The sequence below is a fragment of the Saccharomycopsis crataegensis genome (assembly GCF_037102585.1).
Source record: "Saccharomycopsis crataegensis DNA, jcf7180000000098, whole genome shotgun sequence".
NCBI lineage: Eukaryota > Fungi > Ascomycota > Saccharomycetes > Ascoideales > Saccharomycopsidaceae > Saccharomycopsis > Saccharomycopsis crataegensis.
The window spans coordinates 1-23,846 of NW_027043838.1; the positions used below are offsets into that span (position 1 = coordinate 1).

The following is a 23,846-nucleotide window of genomic DNA, read 5'->3' on the forward strand; positions in this document are numbered from 1 at the left end:
CACACATTCAATTCATCTTCATACATACATCCGCACCATCATCCAAAATTTGACATCCCCATTTTTCCACAATATTTTGATTTCTCTCACCTACTTTTTAATCTTAATCATATTAAAATCCTTCAAACATTCCATAAACAATCTCACTTTTTTTTTCACTTTTTTTTTCACTCTCTTTTTCTCCAAAATAAATCTCCCTCATTTCTCCACAATACATCATCCCCCGACCTTCACCCAAATTCAACATACCCTATTTTTATCTCTCAATTATTTCTCAATATTCCATATCATGATCATATCCACATAAAATGATCTCAATTATTTCATCTACAACCTTACTTTTTTTCTCTCTTTTTTTTTTTCCATTAATATCTACACATCTATTTCTCATACATACAATAATCCCGATCTTCCTCAAAAATTACTCACCTAATTTCTCCGCCACATTTTCATTTCCCTCTCCTACTTAACAATCTTATCTATATTAAAATTTCCCAAATATTTCATAAACAATCTTTCTTTTTTTCTCTCACTTTTTTTTTCAAAAATACATGACCCCCTACCATCGCCAAAATTCATCCAACCTGATTTCCCACCATATTTTTTATTTCCATCTCCTACTTAACAATCATATCTATATTAAAATTTCCCAAATATTCCATCAACAATCCTCCTTTTTTTTTCAATATCTTTTTTTCAAAAATACCTGACCCTTAAATTCACACACATACATGACCCCCGACCATCGCCAAAATTCATCCAACCTGATTTCCCACCACATTTTCATTTACATCTCCTACTTAACAATCATATCTATATTAAAATTTCCCAAATATTCCATCAACAATCCTCTTTTTTTCAATCTTTTTTTTTGGAAATACTTGACCCTTAAATTCATCTTCAATATAATACCCCGACCATCACCCTGACTTTTACATGGCCCATTTTCCACCACATTTTTATTTCCCTCTCCTCTTTTTTAATCTTAATCATATCAAATTCTCCAAATATTTCAACTACAATCCTACTTTTTCCATAGGGACCTCTTTTTCAAAAATATTCTATCCCTCAATTTTTCATGACCCACGGCCACCGCACAACATGCTCCACCACATTTCTCCCGCAAATCTCCTTCTTATCCTCCAATATTTTCAGAATCATCTCAAACTCTTTGAAATATGAAAATGATAACACTGCCTTCAATTTCTGACTTCATATACCTCCACAATTCACACATCTTAATCCATCCTAGCTTCAACAATAATCACATATCATCTTCAATACTTCTCCACTTTTTTATCCTTTATTTAAAAATCATCCTCTTCTAATCCTTACAATACTCACACAAATCTCAATCCTCGCCATACCATCGCTTTCTTCAATATCAGACATATATTACTCGCCTGATAAACCCAGGGGTATGTCACCCTTCTTCGTCAAATTCCAAAGAATTCCTCTTAATCATGTTAAATTTCTCCAGATTGCGCGACTGTATAGCTAGGTAATTAATATTGAAAATTCACAAAATAAATCGTACAATATCTCCTATTTCGCAATGCCATCTCAAACATCCAAGAAATCTGAAATTTACCTCATTTTTGGACAAATTTGAAATTATTTTTCCCCAGAACTCCTTTTGAATGACTAATATTAAAAATATACACCTTTACAAACATAATAATATCAAAAACATCTTCAACACTTAAAAATTGCCTCAATTAAATGTCTTCAATTAAAAGAACCACCTTTTTGGAGTACATGAATACAGGGTGTCCGCACCCTCCTGAATCCACAGACCGGCCGACCATCACTACCGGTCTGCATCACAGACCGACCTGCCTACCGGTTGGAACCACTTCCACGGCTACTTGGTTAAATGACCGTCCAAAAACTATCAAAACAGAAATCATTCTTTAAAAGCAATAAAATGAGCTATATATGTACACCCTAGCACAATATCTTACTTATTTTTGCTCAGCATTTTCTTCAGATTTTCCCAATACCATTTGCAGCGATTTCTACAAAATAGTCATTTGAAAATCTCTCCTGATTCTGCCACTATATAGCTAGGTGCACTAAAACAGGGATACTACATCTTTGAATACTGGTGATAATGTATGTTCATTGCGGGGGATGTGACCACACAACACCGACAATGAATTTTCAAACACAATCTCTAGAACGTTAGTATTAGAATGATTTTGCATCACCATCATGATCTTAACCATTGTTATCCTGTCCATCATAATCTTAACAATTGTTATCTTGTCCATCATGATCTTAACCTTCATGATCTTAACCATCACTGTTTTCTTCATCAATACCTTGATTATCTTCACAACAATCTTCTTCACAATCGCCATCTGCACTATCAACATAATCTTCTCCATCGTCATTATCTTCTCCAACATCTTAAACATCAAGATCATTTCCATCACTATCAATATCTCCAACATCTTCACAATCATTAACATCTCCACCACTATCGACATCGACATCAACATAATCTTCATCATTATGATCATCATCATCTTCACAACTATTAGCATTATCATAATGATCAACATCTTCACCAACCCCATCAACATCATTTCCATCATTATAAAAATCTTCATCATCTTCATCATTAACATCTTCACAATCACCATCACCAATATCAATGCCTTGATTATCTTCACCCTCACTTTCAGCATCACAATAATCACCAAGATTGTCTCCACAATCACCATCACCATCTCCACCAATCGAAATCATCATTATATTGTCTATCATCACCACTATCAACATAACCTTTATCTTCATCATTATCATCATAAACATCATCAATATCAACATCTTCTCCAACATCATCATCAAGATCATTTCCATCACTATCAACATCTCCAACATCTTCACAATCGTTAACATCATCTGCTCCATCCCCATAACAACATTTATTGCCACAATCTTCACAAGCAACATCATCACCTTCACCACAATTGACATCATCATGAACATCTTCACAATCATCTTCACAATCATCATCAACATCTTCAACATCTTCATCATCATCTCCATCATCATTATCTCCACCACTATCGACATCTTCATCTTTATCTTCACCACAATCAACATCATCATTATGATAAACATCATCTTCACATCCATCAACATCTCCAACACCATTAACATCAACATAATCTTCGTCATCTTCTCCATCATCATTATCTTCTTCACAACTATTAGCATCATCATAATCATGAACATCTTCATTATCTCCACCACTATCAACATAATCTTCTCCACCACAATCGACGTCATCATGAAAATCTTCATCATCAACATCGTTGTCTTCTCCAACATCATTAACATCAATATCATCATTAACCTCCACCACTATCGACATCTTCATCTTCATCATCACCTTCTCCACCAAAATCGACATCGACATCAACATCAACATTATATTGTCTATCATCACCACTATCAACATAATCTTCATCATCATAAATATTATCTATATCAACATCTCAATTTCATAATCAACATCATCATAATCAACATCTTCTCCAACATCATCATCAAGATCAATTCCATCACTACCAACATCTCCAACATCTTCACAATCGTCATCATCATCTTCTCCATCGTCTCCATCTTCTTAACCACATTCATTGCCACAATCTTCAGAATCACCTTCTCCAATATCAATGCCTTGATTTTATTCATCTTCACCACAATCGACATCATCTTTATCGCCACCACCACCATCATCATTAATATCAACATCTTCATTATCTCCACCACCATCATCATTAATATCAACATCTTCATTATCTCCACCACTATCGACATCATCATTATGATAGCCTGCCATGCTGTTGAAACTGACCAATTGCATGCACCAGTATCTTCCAAAATCCAACCACGAAACCATGAACATCATATCCAAAAGATCTAAAATTATAACATTCAGCTGGATATTGACCAATAACAGTCAATGATTTGAATCAAATGTGAATTCTTGAGATACAAATAGCAAGCCACAAGTGCAAGCTCATCAAATATTGAAAAAATGATCAGAATAAATTCTATAATTGTTTCCATTCTATTATTAGACCTCAAACACTGCCAAGATGTTTGTTTTATGTCCCGAAAACATTATCAACTCATATACATATTCATCATAGCACAAAATATCCATAAATTTACCCATCCAAAAGTACGCCATGGAAGATGCATCCCTCCAATTTTATTATTAAGCTTTTATCACATCAGTTTCCTTCATGTGCTATGCCCACCAAAAATCAACAACACCAAATCACCCTTCACACTGAAATCCACAATTACCTCGTCCAAAATAAACAAGAGGTTGTGACCTCACAGCAAAAAGTTTGTGGCAAATTAAATAACTTTTGCCACTCTTCATCTCATTTGTTCCCTCTTTGTTATGCACTACTCTTCAACTTTATTTCTCATTCACTTCCTCTCATTTGCTCAGTGTTAGACATAAAATATTTGATGAGACCAATTTTTGTATTTTTTTTTTTGTTGTGGTCGGGTGACACACTTTCATAAAAAAAAGATTACAATTTCTAGCTCTCCTGATTGAACCACTCATTTGAAGTGACAAAAGACCAATAGATTAAGACGTTTATGAATATTCCAAACCATAATAGCATTTCATTTGACGGTCTGCTTTATTTTGCATTTTTGAGAATCCATCAGTCAGCATGCGCCGTTAAATTAGATGCTTTGTAATATATTGTGCTGCTTTTACATATATGGCGAGACAATATTTCTGAAAAGAAACATGAGTTTAGAAGGAAGTATTGAAAGAAAAAATAAGTTGAAATCACACAAAATCAGGACAATACTTTTCAAAAAAACTCACAGCGACCCTTTTGTATAATGGAAAACCATTATGTTGCGAGCACAAAATTTTCCACAAATCTGATATATAAATAAAGTCAGGAGCTTCAGGCAATATTCCAGGCAATATCGTTTTTTGAGTATAATCGTCGGTCAAAATCCAGTAAAATATCGCTTGACTTGTGTGCTTCATAGTTTTGTGGCATGGTTCTTTATCCTTACTAGTATATGAGTGCTTACCCCCACAGCCAAAGCAACTGCCTTTTGGAAACTGCAAGCTCTTCATTTGGGTACTTGCTATAGGTTTTGATCCTCTCAACCCCTCGGCGAAATTAGGCAAACCATTTTCTCGGGACCATAATGTTTTCATTATTTCTTGTTTCCATTTCAAGCAGAGAAAATGTGGGTTTAACTTTCTGTCTTTGATTTTCATGAAAATCAATTCATATTTATAAAGAGGAACATAGGGAAGGTGCTTGGGGATTTCAGGAGACTTTTTAAAATTTTGGTACTGTTCAATACTTTTCTTGTACTCTTCTTTTTTAGTGAAAGTATTTTTTATTATTTGAATTATCAAAGACTCACTTCTCAATAGAGACAGCAATTTTTCATCAATGGACCCTTTAAGACAAGGAAAGTGGCGAAAATTGGTAATGTAATTCAAAAGAATGGCATCATATATAACCTTGAAATGACACGACCCGTCAAAATGATACACATCTTTTGAAAGGCGACACTTGTGACAGATGGCATAATCGGTAAAATATTCGAATGTTGCTAATATCAATACTGGCAAGTTTTTTTGGTCAAAGACTATGAATGGGAGGTCAGTGATACCAACAACAGAGTTTGAGAAAGAGCCAGCTTGGACGATTTCTTTGAAGATGACAATATCCAGCTTGAAAGTCTTCTCTATCTGGTTGTCGCGTGGAAGACCAGTTTCCAAATCTGAATGAGTTTCAACCAAATCATTACCCAAGTCGTCATTGAAGTGATCAGGATCATCTGTGAATGAAGCAGAATGGCAAACCTCCATCAACCTGTCATCTGTGAATGAAGCAGAATTGCAAACCTCCATCAACCTGTCATCCTCAATGTTACAACAATTGAGGCATCCCTTATTTTGAGTTCGATAAAAGTCATTTACTTGCCTGGTGATGCAGCTATGATAATCAACCATACCTTCACGGATATGTTTATCTATGCAGTGGATAATTGACCCGCCAGTGCGAAGTCTCCCGCATATCTGAATATAAGTATGGGGCTCAAAATTGCCACATATGATGATCTTATTTAAACGGGGAATATCCACTCCAACACTTAAAATCGTTGAACACACCACAATCTGAGGAAAGTCATTATCAGCCAAACTTTCTGCCAACTGGATTTTTTTTTCGGAATTATCATCACCAGTAATTTTTGCCACAGAAACTAATTTATCTAGCCCTTTTTGTACCAAGTCGCCATAAATCTCATGAACTTGGTTTTTGTACTCACAAAAGATGAGAATCGTTTCTTGGAAAGTTTTGGAAACCCCAAAGATGAGTCTTTGGCAATGAGCCCAGTCCTCCAATTCCACTTTCAACAACACTTTTTTTTCGAGGGGATTTTCAGAAATTGATTCCAATTTCATTGAACTTGAGAAATTCATAATTTTTTCCAACTTTGTTATGATTTGAGGCTCAAATGTTGCTGATACAAATAAGCACTTGTTGAATTTGTCACCAAGATTACATAAGCTACGCTGAAAGCTTCGGAAGCCATCCTCCCTAATTAAAAGGTCAGCCTCATCCACAAACAAATGATTGAGCTTTTTATTAAATATGAACCCGGTCTCAATTAACGTTCTGAACTTTTGATTCTTTAATAGTTCAAATGACCCGACGATATTTAATACACCGTGAATATTATTGATTGGATCCTCCATTAAGCGGTTCCACGTTATGGATTTTTTAAACCTTTTATTTAGATAGCCCACCAACATCACATATGGCGCTAATACAAAGTTTACACATCCATGCTTGTTGATGTTATGGACTAGATTGACGATTGTAGTTTTTCCAAAACCACAAGAGGCTGTTAAGAAAACCGCTTGTTTGTTGGTATTTGCAATGTCCAAAGTATACATTGCTTGCTGGGCGGACCTGAACTCGAAGCTGGCTCCATATAATTGTTTTCCACTTGCCAACAACTCAGTACTGGAGATGTATTTTTGTCGTTCTTCAGCCTCGGGTTGGTTATTTTGAATTGCGATTGGCGTGCCAATAAAATCTAACCATTTTTTTGATAACAGTTTTTGGACGTCAAAAGAGGAAACTTCATTCAATGCCCTTCTTCCTTCAGGCCCCATGATTCTTTGCCCATAAACATTGTTACCCGTGGTATTGGAATGATCGGCAGCAATATTGACAGCATCAATAAGTCGAGCCATTGCAGCATTTTCAGGATTATTCATGAAGCAAATAAATGCTTGGCGCCCAACACGGATTCCAAAGGGAAAGATGTTTTGAAATATATTGTTAAAACTTTGCTTGGTGATGAAATTGGTACCGGTGGTGAAAATACAGGTGGATAATAAGTTTGAAGCAGCAATCTCAATGATTTCGCCATTTTCATCATCAACAGAAATATCAGCAAAAATGTTTGAATCAGGCAAGGGCAATCCCTTTTCGTCCAACTCGTCAGTTTCAGGGTATAGTTTGAGTATCTCAATAAACACCGGCCGTAATAGAAGTAACCAAATTGTTAGTTTTGTAGTGGTTTGGCTCAAGTACCTCATCTTGGCAGAACGAACTCTTTTCTTGGAGTAGTTAGCAACCAAGAAAATTGTTTGTTCAACGATGTCCCAATTGAGACAGATATCTTCAGCGGCAAACTTGGAGACTTGGACCTCAGGGAATCTGAAACTTCCAGCCTCCAAGAAGAACAAGTTCAACAACAACGACGACAAAAAAATGAATGTTTCCTTGATTGATTTCAAAATATGATTTGGAAGATTTTCTTTTAAGCCAAACCTCAAGTCATCGGGAATTTCCTCTCCAACCAAATTCAAAAAGGAGTGGGAGATTTTATTTTCCTTGGAGAGTTTGACAAAGCTATCAAAAATTCTGTCAATGTTGGTATCCCCCGTGACAAACTCTTGCATTCTGCCCGCCTCTGCAAAAAAATCGGTGCACAATTTTTTATGGCCTTCAGACAACTGTTGCTGCGTTATGGTGATGCCATCGACGACCACGGTAGTTGAGTCCAATAAAATACAATCAAATACCCTTTTCGTGCCCTTTTCTTTTACTAATAGGGTGTACAATACTGTCAACCAAATAAAATTGGAGCCTTGGATCGGAAAATTGCCAATGTACTTTATTGTTGACTCCACATCGCGGTTGACATAAGCGAACCGGATAATGTGTTTGAGGACATCAAGACGCCTCAAGATGGTTTCATTAGACTCAAACCTTTTGATGGTGGTATCGGAGATATCAGATGTTTTCTTGGTAATCATCAAAACCACCAACTTGTTGAGCAATGAGTGGTAAGCTTCAGTTTCAATCAATGAAAAAATAAATTTGGCGAGAACTTCAAATCTGGTTTCTACATCTTGTGCATCATTCAACTGCTTTTTTGGGTCCAACGTGGAGGTCGGGTCATCTTCCGTATATTCGAATTGCGCCATATACTTGAAAATGGGATAGATATGTTGGAAAACGGCTGCATAGGCATGGACAGTGTTTGGGTCAAGAATTTTGTAGAAATTTTCAAAGCCCAAGCCAAAGGACGAAGCAATGATGATAGGAGGGTTGGTTTGTGTTTTTTGGTAGCCAAAAATGAATAATTCCGATGCTTCTTCCTTGATGTCGTGGGATTGAAGCTGGATTAATAAGTGCTTATCATTTTGAGACACCACGGGATCTCCTAAGTACAGTTTCAAAGCTGTATTGGACTTAACAAACTGGATATCCTTGGAGGATCCCATGATATCGTAAGCCATGCTAGAGTCACTTTTCTTGCGATGAATCAAGTAATAGTTCTTGTTACCAGCTAATTTGATAATGGTGGCTTGGTGCTTGGAGGAGCCGCTAAATTTACGGCTCTTGGTTTGGTAACGACCATCTCTACTTTTTTTGATGAATACTTCTGTCATTGTGATATGTGGGATGAGCTCAGAAAGATCGTGGAAGCTAACATTTGTGGTACTGAAGGTGGAATGGATATCTTTGAGATCACACGCTGAAAGATTCTTCTTCAGAGCTTTGCCAAGCTTGGTAATGAGTTCGGAGCTCGTGGATATGATTCGCCATTCTTTTTTATCTATAATGAATCCGTCAAGGACAGATATTCTATCTGAAACTTGATTCATTTTGGATAAAGTTTCTTGTACGTTGTGGTTCAAGGTTTTTTCTTTTCTTTTTTTTTCTTTTTTTTTGATTTACCATAAAATGCAAGTTCGTGTTTACACTACCGCATCTCCATACTCTATATTATAATCTAATCTTCAATAAACATCATCATATTTTCAAATAAAAATCTTAGTTTTTTCTTGAAGATAATATTTCTTGAAACATTTTATCCCTCAATTTCATATGACCCACGGCCACCGCACAACATGCTCCACCACATTTCTACCGCAAATCTCCTTCTTATCCTCCAATATTTTCAGAATCATCCCAAACTCTTCAAAATATGAAAATGATAATACTGCCTTCAATTTCTGACTTCATATACCTCCACAATTCACACATCCTAATCCATCCTAGCTTCAACAATAATCACATATCATCTTCAATACTTCTCCACTTTTTTATCCTTTATTTAAAAATCATCCTCTTCTAATCCTTCCACAATACTCACACAAATCTCAATCCTCGCCATACCATCGCTTTCTTCAATATCAGACGTAATACTGCTCGCCCAATACAAAGGGGTATCTCACCCTCGTTAGCTCTCAAATGATTTCTGCTGAAGATGTAGAGAATTCCGCTGATTGTGGAACGGGGTCCCAAACCCCCTGCATATTTCCGCGGATTATGCCAAAACATTATGGCTGATTGTGCAACGCACATTTCAAGCGCCAATATCTCTACCACATTATATTATTTTTCAGATAAAATTATATATTTGTGCTCAGCATCCTCTCCAGATTTCAACAGCATTATTACTAGCCATTTCCACCCAGTATTCATCATTTAAAAATTCCGGCTGATTGTGCTGCAATGTATGGCATTCCGGCGGATTGCGCGACTGTATCCCTAGGTAATCTTAATCATAATAAAATCCTTCAAACTTTCCATAAACAATCTCACTTTTTTTTTCACTTTTTTTTTCACTCTCTTTTTCTTCAAAATAAATCTCCCTCATTTCTCCACAATACATCATCCCCCGACCTTCACACAAATTCAACATACCCTATTTTTATCTCTCAATTATTTCTCAATATTCCATATCATGATCTTATCCACATAAAATGATCTCAATTATTTCATCTACAATCTTACTTTTTCTCTCTCTCTTTTTTTTCCATTAATATCTACACATCTATTTCTCATCCATACAATAATCCCGATCTTCCTCAAAAATTACTCACCTAATTTCTCCGCCACATTTATATTTCCCTCTCCTATTTTTTAATCTTAATCATATTAACATTTCCCAAATATTTCATAAACATTCTTACTTTTTTCTCAATTTGATTTTTTCATAAAATACCCTACCCTTAAATTCACACCCCACCCTCACATATGACCTTCGAACATCACCTCATTTTCCCACCACATTTTCATTTCCATCTCCTACTTAACAATCTTATCTATATTAAAATTTCCCAAATATTCCATCAACAATCCTCCTTTTTTTTTCAATATCTTTTTTTCAAAAATACCTGACCCTTAAATTCACACACATACATGACCCCCGACCATCACCAAAATTCATCTAACCTGATTTCCCTTACACATTTTTATTTTAATCACCTATTTTATGATTATAATCATATTAAAATCTCTCAAATATTCCATCAAAAATCCTCCTTTTTTTTTCAATATCTTTTTTTCAAAAATATCTAGACCTCTATTTCTTACCTACATTCATCCCCACTCCCATCAAAAATCATCATCATCCTCATTTCTCTCCCACATTTTCTCCTCAATCCAACATTTTACATCTCAATCTATATTAAAATCAATCAATTATCTCATAAACAATCTTACTTTTTCTATTGAATAAAAAATACTCTCAAAATATCATCCCCATAATCTCCTTCTCTACTACACATATCCCATCAAAATTCCATATTATCCTCATTTTTCTATCACATTCTACTTTCCATCTGATATTTTAGAATCAAATCTAAAATACAATCTCTCAAATATTTCATAACTGATCTTACTTTTTTCATAAATCTTTTTTTTTCTAAATTACATAGACATTCACCTCCCATCTCTCAACCATACACCCACACAAGATCCCCGACCTTCACCAAAACTTTACCATCCCTATTTTTCCACCACATTTTATTCTCAATCCTAACTATTATCATCAAACCTATATTAAAATCACCCAACTATTTCATAACTGATCCTACTTTTTTCATAACCTTTTTTTTTCTTTCAAAATATAGGATCATCTCATACATACACCCAACCCCGACCATCAAAATTATCATCTTCAATTTTTCCTACATTTTCCTACGATTTTCTCCATTTTTTTGACCCACTCAATTCCAGATCTCCTAAATATATTGATGATAAACTTACTTTTTTTCCTTATCTTCTCTTTCCCAAAATAATTCTCATTACATTCAAACTTTCATCACCATATTATCATACAAACCACCGCAATTCTCCGCCAACTGACCTCTCTGATTTTCAATATAGATACCCTAATCAATCATCCTATCCTCATAATATATCAAATCACCTCCACTTTCTCTTCACTCATCTTTTATTTTTTAATTACCACACAAATCATCCAGCTCAGGCCCCGATCATCGCCCTTTTTCAAACCTCAAATTACCCACTCAGCCCGCTGCTCTGGTACATTTCCACCACGGAACGGGTCCCGCACCCCCGCTTTGCCCATTTTCAATATCCAAGATATCCCAAATATAAAGACATTATAAAAATACTATTTTTCTCTACTCCACATTCCACTTCTCAGATCCCAAATATCCCCACTTTAAGTGCCCATAATCGCCATTGCGCTCTCGCTGCTAGCCCATTGCGCTCTCGCTGCACTCTGCTAACATCCATTTTTTCGCCCCATACAAACCCGCTGCGCTCTGGCTGCAAAAATGTATGCGATTGCGCTCTGGCTGCCTTTATCTAGCTATATGTCGCTAATATTAAGGGCCGTTACATGACTACCCTTGATTTAAGTTCTGCTTTTCATCATATCAGACTTGATCCATCCACGGCTCATTGCACCACTTTTCGTACTCCCTTCGGATATTATTATTGGAATGTTTTGCCTTTTGGTATTGCTAATGCCCCTGAAGTCTTCTCCCGTTATCTCAGACAGCTTCTCCACAGCCATTCCGAATACATTCGTCTATACCAAGACGATATTTTGATTTTCTCCGATTCCAAGGAAGAGCATTTCCGTCATCTAGAAGCAGTTATGAAAACCCTTCACGAGCATCAACTTCGCATCAATAGTGACAAATGCGTCTTCGCCGCTCAGAAACTCGATTGGGTAGGACACACTCTCTATGTCGACGGTAATCATATCCTCATTGCCCCTACCGAGGATACTAGCACCAAGATTAAGAACTTCCCCGTCCCCACATCCAAGAAACAAGTCCAACAATTCTTAGGACACCTTGCATACATAAGCGAGTTCATTCCTAACTACACTGCAATGACTGTTCCTCTTACCGAGTTGCTAAAGAAATCTATAAATTTCCACTGGTCCTCCGCATGCCAGGAGTCTTTCGACAAACTCAAACAGTTAGAAATTGACCAACATGCTCTACATCCTTTTGACGCAAGTAAACCGCTCAAGATCACCACTGACGCAAGTCAGTATGCAGTTGGTGCCACCCTTTGGCAATCTTTTGATGGTAAAGAGTTCCCCATTGAATACCGCTCCATGAAACTCAATCCTTTCCAGGTTAACTGGACCGTGACCGAAAAGTAACTTTATGCTATCAAGTTTGCTGTTCGCAAGTACTCCTTCTTTCTTGCCAACAACCCGTTCACCACCCACATTTATACCGATCATCGTCCGCTCTCCCAGATCTTTCAGAGTGAAACCCCTGAACCAAAACATCACCGCTGGCTTTCAGAAATTCTCTCTTTTCGTCTCATGATCCATTTCTTACCTGGTTTTAAGAACGATTCCGCTGATTTCCTCTCTCGCTATGACAATTACCAACAGTCATGTTTTCATGCGAATAATACTACAGCTCACCCTTCCACTGAAGTCGCTATTGATCCTTCAAAATATCAAATTAAACCAAACGACTACAAAGAGGATCCATTTTTCAAGGAAATTTTCAAGAAAGCCACAACAGTTCCTGACAAAGCTGGTTTCTACACTGACACTGATCACCGTATCCTTTACAAGGATACCCGAACTTGTATCCCACACTCCTTGCTCAAATCCATCCTAGATGCTGCTCACCTTCCCCTATCACAAGGTCATCCTGGTATTGAAAGAATGAGCCATATCTTGAGAAAGGCAGTTTTCTTCCCAAAGATGAGAGACGTTGTTAGTCATTATGTTGCTAGTTGCGACACTTGTAACCGTGTCAAATCTTCACACTATCTACATGGTCATCAACAAACCACTCCTCCTCCATCTGGTCGCTGGTCTGACATCTCATTAGATATTGTTTCTGGTTTCCCACCAACCCAACATGCCGGTGCCACAGTTGATTCTGTCCTCGTCCTTGTTGATACATTTACTTCTCGGACTCACTTTTACCCCGTCAACAAACTTTTCGATGCTAGTGCTTTCGCTCAGCTACTCCTCTTTGAATATTTTCCGTACCACGGAGTACCAAACCGCCTTGTTTCCGACCGCGGTCCCCAGTTTGACAATAAGTTGATCGATTCTCTCTTCTCGCTTTTGCACATCGAACATTATAAGTCTGTTGTCCGTCACCACCAGAGCAATGGCAAAGCAGAACGACACATCAGAATCCTTCAAGACTTTTTACGCCTTTACATTGATGAGAACAACCTGTGGATTGAACTTCTCCCTTTCGCAGAGTACACCATCAATTCAACCCCCTCAACCGCCCTCAATAATCTTACTCCTTTTGAAGTCGACCTTGGGTATACTCCCACTTTTCCTTCCCAACTCCTGCTTTTTCAACAAGGGGGGGAGAGATCTGCTACTCATATTGTTGAAACCCTCGATAGATACTCTCAAGCCGCTCAAGCTGCCCTCCACGAAGCACACACCAAGCAACGTTTATCCTACAACTCCAAACACAAACACATAGAGTTCCATCCAGATGATGAAGTCTTTATCAACGCTTCATCGAGACCTACGTTTGGCGATGTTCACAACAAGAATCAAGTCCGTTCATTACGCACCAAATTTGTTGGACCATTCAAAATCCTCAAAAAACTCACCGAAGTCAATTACCAAATTGAGCTACCACCTTCCTACAAAATGTCTGATGTTTTCCACGTTTCTCAACTTCGTTTAAAATCCGCTGTCCCTGAAGGTTTCCTCTCGCCTGATAATAACCAACAAGTTCACTTGAAGCAATACAAGGATGGCTCCACAGAAGTAGAAATTGAAAGATTGGTCAAACACCAGCGCAAAGCCAAAGGTTTCTTAATTTACATTAAATTTTTAGGTGAAGATATTCCTGATAATTACCAATGGGTTCGTATGTCGGAACTTAAGAAAACAGCTCCTGATTTATTACAATCCTACGCTGAAACACATCCTGAATTGCTTGCTAAGCTATAAGGAAAGGAATTACGACAGGGGTGTAATGATCTAGACACTTTCTTACTTTTCTTTCTCTTTCTTTCTTTTTATTGTTCTTATCTTTTCTTCTCTCTTCTTTATTTAACTCCATTCCTTATCTCGGACAACCTCCTTATCTCCGACCACCTTTTTATTTCCCTTTGAGTTCCCTTTTAGGTAAGTCTTACTTTCTTTTCTCACCTATAAAAAGCTTACTTCATCTATTCCTTTTAGTTTTTATTCTTCTTTAATATACTTTAACTACTATGTTACCCAACTAAACCATTACATATTGTTTTTGATATTGCTACTCGCAATTTGTATGGATCTTGTCTGCTTCTTATTATGGGAGTCTATAGCATAGGTCATGTTCAAGGTATCAATAGAATATTGTTAATGCACTTCTAGAATGAATTAGTTCACTAATAATCCTTTGTATAATATCCTAGCATTTCAAAGAATTCCCTTTTATGTTCTTAAACATGCCAGGATATTCTATTACTTTCAATCATCTTCTAGAACTATACAATAGTTCTAAGAGAAGATAGAACTACTTAAATAGAGCGATGTTTCTCCTTTTTCCATTTTATTATTCTAATTTTAGAGGATATGCTTAAATTTTTACACGCAAGTGTGGGTGCATATATGAACATTCTGATCAGAGAGTTGGAAAAAAAAAAACAAGCACAAATACAAAACCACGAAGATATACTTTAAGAGCATCATGTTTCTATACACAATTTTTATGTATCTCATAATTATGTACACTATATATCTACATAGCTCAAATGACAGTGAAGAGTATTGGTAGGAATAACATACGCTGCTTTCCTACAGGATTTTTTATTCAGGAAATTAACATTCAATAGAAACTGAATGCGAATTACCAACACAGTAACAGTGAATTTGTTCTATCATATGTTTCCTCAAGCGGATGAAACATCTGTGAATAAATTTGTTGTTCAACGCTTTGTGTACACAACAACTGTTTGGAGCGTAGTCAATAACAACATGTTTACTTCCAGAACAAAAACACACGAAGCAAACCATAAGATATGCACGTGATCCAATTCAGAAACAAAGGTATCTAAGATTGGGAATATATATTTATTATGTGTGACAATATATGTAATAAAACAGTTTCAAAATACGTAGAGTTTTTTTTTACCTTGTGTAACAGCCTATATTGAATTGTGAGCTCTTTTGCAATAATTTAGTTGTGAAGCAATCTGAGACACACACAACTAAAGGCAGGGTGACTTGAGGGTTCAGCAGAAAAATGTTAGTCAACATAATCAGAACATAATAATAATAATAAAAAACAAGTTATACCATTTGAAAGATCAACTGGAATTAGCTATTAGAGCTTCTAAGAGGATGCAGAAGATGCTATTGTTATTAATGACTCAGGAATCTATTATTTTTCTTTTTTATATTTCCAGTTGCAACTTGCTATAAAGATTGAAACAATTTCGCAGATTCTTTAATAATAGCTATACATTACTCTTTCTCAGCGCTGCTATACTAATAAAATCGGATAAAACCAGGCGTTCACCCAAAAAGATACAATATATAGCTGCTTTTCACTGAATATACACATACTGTGCGTCACTATATGTTCAGTGTATATATACATATACATATGAGCACATCCTGCAGCTATACATGTTCTTTTCAGCCACTTACTACATGAATTCCTCTATTATTTGCCAAAGCAATCAACTCTAAATACATGCTTACGGACCCAGTGTATAAAGGACATCGTCTTCCTCAATTTGCATCAAAAATGATTTGAAAATGGAACTATCAAGAAGAATAAACAACAAGTAATACATAAGTTTTAAACTCAGCAACTCATGAGTTCGGAAATTTCTGGATCCACCATCAAAAGGACTATGTCTACTATTAGTAAAGATCCTAGCAGTGACGAAGTACCAAACAATAACGATGTGACGAACTACAAAGGCTTCGATCTGAATGTTGCGAGCAAAATTCAAGACTTGGCAAGAACACTATCAAGGAGCTCAACTCTAAACAGACTGGAATCCAGAACTTCGTTTTCATCATTATTAAATACTCCACCTATCATGCCTTTTGTGGAAAATAACTTGGATCCTCGGTTGGACCCTAACTCAGATAAATTCGATTCCAAGCTCTGGGTTATGAATTTTGAACGGTTGACTAACAGTGACCCAGATTATTACAAACCATCATCTTTGGGTGTCATATTTAAGGGTCTCGAGGCATCTGGTACAGCCGTCGAGGCTGATTATCAAACTGATTTCTCTAATTTTATTCCAAAATACTCTAAAATCATTCTTGATGACTTCATCTTGAAAAAAAAGGCACCACGTTTTAATATTTTGAAGCCTATGGATGGGCTATTAAAACCAGGTCAGTTATGTGTTGTTTTGGGTAAACCAGGAGCTGGCTGCACAACCTTTTTGAAATCAATTGCCACCGAAACCTATGGTTTCGAAACTCCTGAGAACTCCGAAATTTCTTATGATGGAATTTCCCCAAAAGAAATTCACAAGCATTATAGAGGTGATGTCGTGTATTGTGCAGAAACGGAAAATCATTTTGCGAACTTATTGGTAGGTGATACTTTGAAATTCGCTGCACAAATGAGAACACCTCAAAATAGACCTGATGGTGTTGCTAGAGATATGTATGCTCAACACATGAGCGAGGTTATCATGGCAACCTATGGCTTAAGCCATACTAAAAACACCCGAGTAGGAAACGATTTTATCCGCGGTGTTTCTGGTGGTGAAAGAAAAAGAGTTTCTATTTGCGAAGTTGCATTATCTGGTGCCAAGGTCCAATGTTGGGATAATTCCACTAGAGGTTTAGATTCTGCCACTGCATTGGAATTTGTGAAGGCGTTAAAAACTGCTGCTGTTGTGCAAAATAGAACCCCTATGATTGCTATCTATCAATGTTCCCAAGGTGCTTATGATATTTTTGATACTGTTCAATTATTGTATGAAGGTTATCAAATCTACTTTGGTGATGCTAAAAAAGCAAAGGACTATTTTCTTACAATGGGTTACGAGTGCCCTCCTAGACAGACCACTGCAGATTATTTGACCTCTGTTACTTCTCCATCAGAACGTATTGTGAGAAAAGGCATGGAAGGCACCGTTCCAAGTACTCCAAAAGAGATGTACGACTATTGGATGGGCTCACCTGAACATGCAAAATTATTGAAAGAAATTGATGAGTATAAAAAAGAGATTCAAGATGGACTGAGAGCAAGTGCTTTCAAGGAGTCTTACCACGCTCGTCAATCGAAGAAAGCAAGACCTTCATCCCCTTACACACTTACATATTTTCAGCAAATCAAATGCATTATGCATAGAAACTGGCTTAGAACAAAGGGTGATCCTTCTATCACATTGTGGACCATATTTGCCAATTCAGTCATGGCTTTAATTATCTCTTCTGTTTTTTATAACCTTAGATCTGATACAAGTAGTTTCTATTACAGAACTTCATCCATTTTCTTTGCTATTTTATTTAATGCTTTTGGATCCCTTCTCGAGGTGTTTTCTTTGTTCGAAGCTCGTCCTATTGTTGAAAAGCATAAGACTTACGGTCTTTACCATCCTTCTGCTGATGCCTTGGCATCTATTATAACAGAATTACCTACCAAAATTTTTATCTGCTTGGCATTTAATTTAATCTTCTACTTTATGGTGAATCTCAGACGAACCCCGGGTCATTTTTTTTTTTATTTGCTTGTGAATTTTACTGGTACTTTGTCCATGTCTCATATTTTCAGATCTGTTGGTGCTGCTTCTAGAACATTATCCCTTGCAATGACCCCCGCTGCCATTCTTTTGTTGATTTTTACCATTTATACTGGCTTTGTGGTTCCTATTCCTGATTTACTTGGCTGGTCTAGATGGATCCATTATCTTAATCCAATTCAATATGCCTTTGAAGCCTTGATTGCCAATGAATTCCATAATAGAAAGTTTCCTTGTGCCCAGTTTGTTCCCACTGGGAAAGGGTACCCAAAATCCGGGGAAAATGTGATCTGTACTCCCGTTTCTTCCAAACCTGGTGAATCTTACGTTGATGGGGATGCATATATCAACTTGTCATTTGAATATTATTGGGATCATAGATGGAGAGATTGGGGTATCGTGTTATCTTTTGTTATCTTTTTCCTTGGAGTTTATCTCTTGTTATGTGAATTCAATAGAGCTTCTATGCAAAAGGGTGAAATTTTACTTTTCCAAAAGAAATCATTGAAAAAATCCAATATCCAAACGATTAAGGATGACCTTGAAGCTGGACCAATTGAGAAAGTTAGACTTGAAGATGAGACCACAGAGAAGGCAGTGCCAACTGATTCTCCATCCGAGGAGTCTCATAAAAATATTTTCCACTGGAAAGATTTAACTTATCAAGTGAAAATTAAGTCAGAAGATCGTGTTATTTTGGATCATGTTTCTGGCTTTGTCAAACCCGGCACTGTTACTGCTTTAATGGGTGCATCTGGTGCTGGTAAAACTACTTTGTTGAATGCTTTATCTGATCGTTTGACAAGTGGTGTCATTACCGAAGGCAAGAGAATGGTTAACGGGCACCCATTAGATAAGTCGTTCCAAAGATCCATTGGTTATGTTCAGCAACAAGATTTACATTTGGAAATTTCCACTGTTCGTGAAGCTTTGCTATTTTCTGCAGAGTTACGTCAACCGGCCAGTGTTCCAAGAGAGGAGAAGATTGCTTATGTTGAGGAGGTGATTGATTTACTTGAAATGAGACCTTATGCTGGAGCTGTCGTTGGTGTTGCTGGTGAAGGCTTGAATGTTGAACAAAGAAAGAGATTGACTATTGGTGTTGAATTGGCAGCCAAACCTGAATTACTTGTTTTTCTTGATGAGCCAACCTCTGGTCTTGACTCCCAGACTGCTTGGTCTATTTGCCAGTTGATCAGAAAGTTAGCCAACCATGGACATGCTATTTTGTGTACTATCCATCAACCTTCAGCTATTTTGATGCAGGAATTTGACAGATTGTTGTTTTTGCAAAGAGGCGGCCAAACTGTTTATTTTGGTGAATTAGGAGCGGGTTGTCATATTATGATAGATTACTTTGAAAAATATGGCGCTCCTAAATGTCCACCAGAAGCTAATCCTGCTGAATGGATGCTTGAAGTTATTGGTGCTGCCCCTGGATCACATGCTGAACAAAATTATTACGATGTCTGGAGAAATTCGAGTGAGTTCCAGGATCTTCATGGTGAGTTGAATACTATGGAGACAGAATTATCTAAATTGCCGGTAAATGATGATCCGGAAAAGTACAAGACCTACGCTGCATCTTTCTCGAAACAATATTTGTTAGTTACTCAAAGAGTTTTTCAACAAACATGGAGGACTCCAAGTTATATTTACTCCAAGTTATTGATTGCTGTGGCTTCTTCCTTGTTTAATGGTTTCACTTTCTTCATGGCCAAAAAATCTTTACAAGGATTACAATCACAAATGTTTGCCATTTTCATGTTTATTGCGATTTTCGGTTGTTTGGTACAACAGTATTTGCCTAATTTTGTTGCCCAACGTGATATCTATGAAGCTAGGGAAAGACCATCAAGAACGTTTTCCTGGGTTGCTTTTATCACTGCTCAAATTACCTCAGAAATCCCGTGGCAGATTTTCGCTGGTACAATAGCCTTTTTTTGTTGGTACTATCCAGTTGGTTTGCAACATAATGCGTCGTATGCAGGCGATCTTCATGGTCGTGGCGCCATGATGTGGATCGTTGTTGTCCTCTTCTATGTTTACACGTCAACATTTGCTCAATTAGCAATTTCATTCAATGAGCATGATGCAAATGCAGCTAACCTATGTGTTATGTTATTCACGATGTGTTTGATTTTCTGTGGGGTTCTCTCACCTCCAAATGTGATGCCAGGATTTTGGATTTTCATGTACAGATGTAATCCAATGACTTACGTTGTGAGTGCAATGCTCTCACTTGCTGTTTCTGACAATGATGTTACATGTGCTTCTAATGAGTATTTGAAGTTTCCACCTCCTCAAGGAATGTCTTGTTATCAGTATATGGAACCTTATATTAGCATTGCTGGTGGATATTTGCTACCTTCAACTATCAACTCTACTACTGATTGCTCCTTCTGTGCTGTTTCTGAAACAAACACTTATCTTCATAAGCTTGAAATCAAACCTAGCCAAAATGGGCGTAATGTCGGTATTTTCTCAGCGTACATTTTCATTGACATGATTGGCACAGTTTTTTTCTATTGGTTAGCTAGAGTACCTAAGGGCTCTGGTAAGAGATCTTCATGAATGATATCGGCTTATTTTGAACTCTTTTTTTTTATGTTACTGTCGTCCCGATTTCATATCTAACATCTCTTCTAGTTAATTTTCTTTACCTTCATTTTTTTTTTTCCTTTTTTTTTTTTTTTTCAATATGTTCATCACATATAGATATTACCAATTACATGAAAAGTCTTGAAAGGCTTCATGCTTTTTTTTTTCGATATGGTTCATATAAACGTCCAGAAATCTGTAGGAGTTGGCCGTGGTCATGGTATCCTTGATATTAGCTTGATGGTAGTTTATCATCGTTATTATTTAACTCTAGAATCTTGGTGTATTATTCACCAGTCTTTTGTAACTGCCACTCATCAGAATATGAGTTACAATAGTATTCCTTCCATGTACAGATGGATCTCAGCGTCTGTGCGACCACAAAAAAAACGCTATCAGTTGGTGTTTTGAGTGAGCGTATCCCTGCATGGGCATGCAGGCGATAGAAATATGATACTACTGAGAAATGGGAATTACGGCAGGATACACAAATATAAAAAGAGTAAAACCTGCTTTAATTAGGTTATTAGATCGAAAATTGGTTCTTTTGGTTTGAAACAGTTGATAGTCTCGGAAAATTTTGGAACAGTTCAGCCCTACCCATAGCCCTTCACCACTTTGCTTCATATACCCTGTTTTATTTTGGAACTATCAGTATTATAACATTAACAGGCAGCAAATTGACACAATGAAGCGAGGCTTCTTCTTGATATTTTGTCTTTGGCTTATCACTATTGCTTCTGCCTTACACCACATCCCTATAACGGAAGCACCTGTTGCCACTGATATCGCGAAACGTGAGTCCGCGGAGGAGAAATCTGAAAAATCCGCTTCAAAGGCCTCTGAAGCTTCAATTAAGTCTGTCTCCAAGGCTTCAAAGGCTTCTGTTAAATCTGCTTCAAAAGCCTCGAAGTCTGCTGCGTCTATTGCTTCAAAAGCATTCGAGTCTGCCTCAAAAGCAGCAAAAGCAGCCTCAATTTCCGCTTCTAAGGCTTCGCAATCCTTAGCTAAAGCTTCGTCAAAATCTTCAGTCAATTCTGTAAAGTATGCCTCCAAAGTTTCTGTCAATTCTGTCAAATCTGCCTCCAAAGCCTCCGCTAGTGCTTCCAAAGCCAGAGTTAAGGCAAGTGAATCAATGTCCAAGAATATTGCCTCTAAGTCTAAAGTTTATGCTTCAATGGAAAAAAAAGTCACAAGGACAGCCTCAGCAGTTGTTGACCAATCAGAAATCACCACTGATTCTGCATATGTTGACATTTATGATTGTGGAACAGATTTTTCAGATATTACCAGCCCAGCCCAGATCTCCAAAGCTAAATATGGGTGCCGCTATTCTGCTTGGGTTGGATACTATTTAAATCAAGGTCAGGCTGCATTAACAAACTTAACTTACCTTATGAACGAATATTCAACCTACGAGGAGAACTATAAGGCTTATATTAAAGCAATTCAAAATAGTATTATGTCAGACTTTGGTGAATGGTTACACGAGGACAGTTATAAAAACTTGAATTACTATAAATGCAAAAATTCTCGATCCACTACTTCATGTATACATGAAAATATTGTTGGCAAAGCAAGTATTTGCACAGGTGGAACCTTCCTGAACATGCATATTCCAGATTCCCAAAAAGCTGCAGCAGCTGCTAGTTTATCCACTTATTACAACGCTACAATTAAGGCAAGCGATTTGACTTTGATGGATAGTTCTACGACCTTCCAATTGGCTGAAAATGTATTGGCATGCAAGTTTACTGCCAAAAATATGACGTTGCCTAGTGCAGCATTACTTGACAACGACCCAATCGCGAGTTTTACCTGGGACAACTTGACCAATCTTGCGTCTTTATTAGCGACAGCCAAAGGTTCTGTTGGAAAAGTTAGTCCTATTGATTTGATTGACTTTTTGACACCAGTTCCAGTGTTTACCAATATGGCTCAAAGAGCAATGTATATTGATGCACAGGGTGCCGAGCAAATTAAAATAGAAAAGGAAGAGCGAAAATTGGCAATTCTCAATATAATTTTCACTATTGTCGGGGTCGCTGCAATTTTTGCTGACGGACTTGCAGCGGTCGCTCTTGATTCGGTATTAGCAGGTGTACAAGTTTTGGCAACTTGGTCGATTACTGGCGAAGTTCTGCCTGTAGATATTATATCTACTATCGCTGGAGCAGTGGGAGGCATTTTTTCTGCAATAAAACTAGGACGTAACTTTAGCGAGGTGGTCAATACCTTGCGGTTTTCTGCGACCAGTGATTTGACCAAACAAATGCTTAAAATGCCTGACTATCAAGAATGTGTACAAGCGGCTTATGGAGTGGCCATGTCGACTCTGTAAGTTCTATTTGATTTGATTGACAAGAGGATTGTACACAATTATTATTTTCATTTATTTTTCCTTGTGGTTTTTTTCCAGATGTCTTTATTATTTTATTATTACCATTATGCCACTTTAGCATTTTGATGTTGCTAATGTTATTTCACTTCAACCTTTCATGTTATAAAGCAATAGATAGATTTTTTTTTCCTTTATTTTTTGTATTTTCTTCACTGTCATGCTTCTTAGAAGATTGGTAAATAAGCTAGTCTTTTAATTGGGGTCTTTCTTATGCAATATCCTCACCTACAAATAAAAAAGAAAACAGATACGTTTCCTTGATAACTCAAGCCTTCAGATCAGCAAATACAATAGATTATATGAAAATTCTTGTGATT

At 37.0% G+C, this 23,846-nt stretch overlaps 6 protein-coding genes across 6 annotated transcripts; 3 read left to right on the forward strand and 3 right to left on the reverse strand. All coding sequences in view use genetic code 12, as the record gives it.

Annotated features, from left to right (window-relative positions):
- Positions 1-2,412: 2,412 nt before the first annotated feature.
- DASC09_057040 (uncharacterized protein) lies at positions 2,413-3,442 on the reverse strand (the record flags this gene model as incomplete). Its single annotated transcript, XM_064999288.1, is given in 2 exon segments — positions 2,413-2,765; positions 2,776-3,442. Coding segments are annotated over 2 exon segments (1,020 nt in total).
- Positions 3,443-3,700: 258 nt separating this feature from the next.
- DASC09_057050 (uncharacterized protein) lies at positions 3,701-3,925 on the reverse strand (the record flags this gene model as incomplete). Its single annotated transcript, XM_064999289.1, has 1 exon — positions 3,701-3,925. The coding sequence occupies one exon, from the start codon at positions 3,923-3,925 to the stop codon at positions 3,701-3,703; it is 225 nt and encodes a 74-aa protein (XP_064855361.1).
- Positions 3,926-4,834: 909 nt separating this feature from the next.
- DASC09_057060 (Y' element ATP-dependent helicase protein 1 copy 3) lies at positions 4,835-9,208 on the reverse strand (the record flags this gene model as incomplete). The annotated part of the gene is made up of 1 exon (XM_064999290.1): positions 4,835-9,208. The coding sequence occupies one exon, from the start codon at positions 9,206-9,208 to the stop codon at positions 4,835-4,837; it is 4,374 nt and encodes a 1,457-aa protein (XP_064855362.1).
- Positions 9,209-12,462: 3,254 nt separating this feature from the next.
- Positions 12,463-12,981, forward strand: DASC09_057070 (ribonuclease H family protein; the record flags this gene model as incomplete). Its single annotated transcript, XM_064999291.1, has 1 exon — positions 12,463-12,981. One exon carries the CDS (start codon positions 12,463-12,465, stop codon positions 12,979-12,981), a length of 519 nt encoding a protein of 172 aa, XP_064855363.1.
- A 3,647-nt stretch (positions 12,982-16,628) lies between these two features.
- On the forward strand, positions 16,629-21,101 carry DASC09_057080 (pleiotropic drug resistance family ABC transporter; the record flags this gene model as incomplete). Its single annotated transcript, XM_064999292.1, has 1 exon — positions 16,629-21,101. The coding sequence occupies one exon, from the start codon at positions 16,629-16,631 to the stop codon at positions 21,099-21,101; it is 4,473 nt and encodes a 1,490-aa protein (XP_064855364.1).
- Positions 21,102-21,816: 715 nt separating this feature from the next.
- DASC09_057090 (uncharacterized protein) lies at positions 21,817-23,469 on the forward strand (the record flags this gene model as incomplete). The annotated part of the gene is made up of 1 exon (XM_064999293.1): positions 21,817-23,469. One exon carries the CDS (start codon positions 21,817-21,819, stop codon positions 23,467-23,469), a length of 1,653 nt encoding a protein of 550 aa, XP_064855365.1.
- Positions 23,470-23,846: the final 377 nt, after the last annotated feature.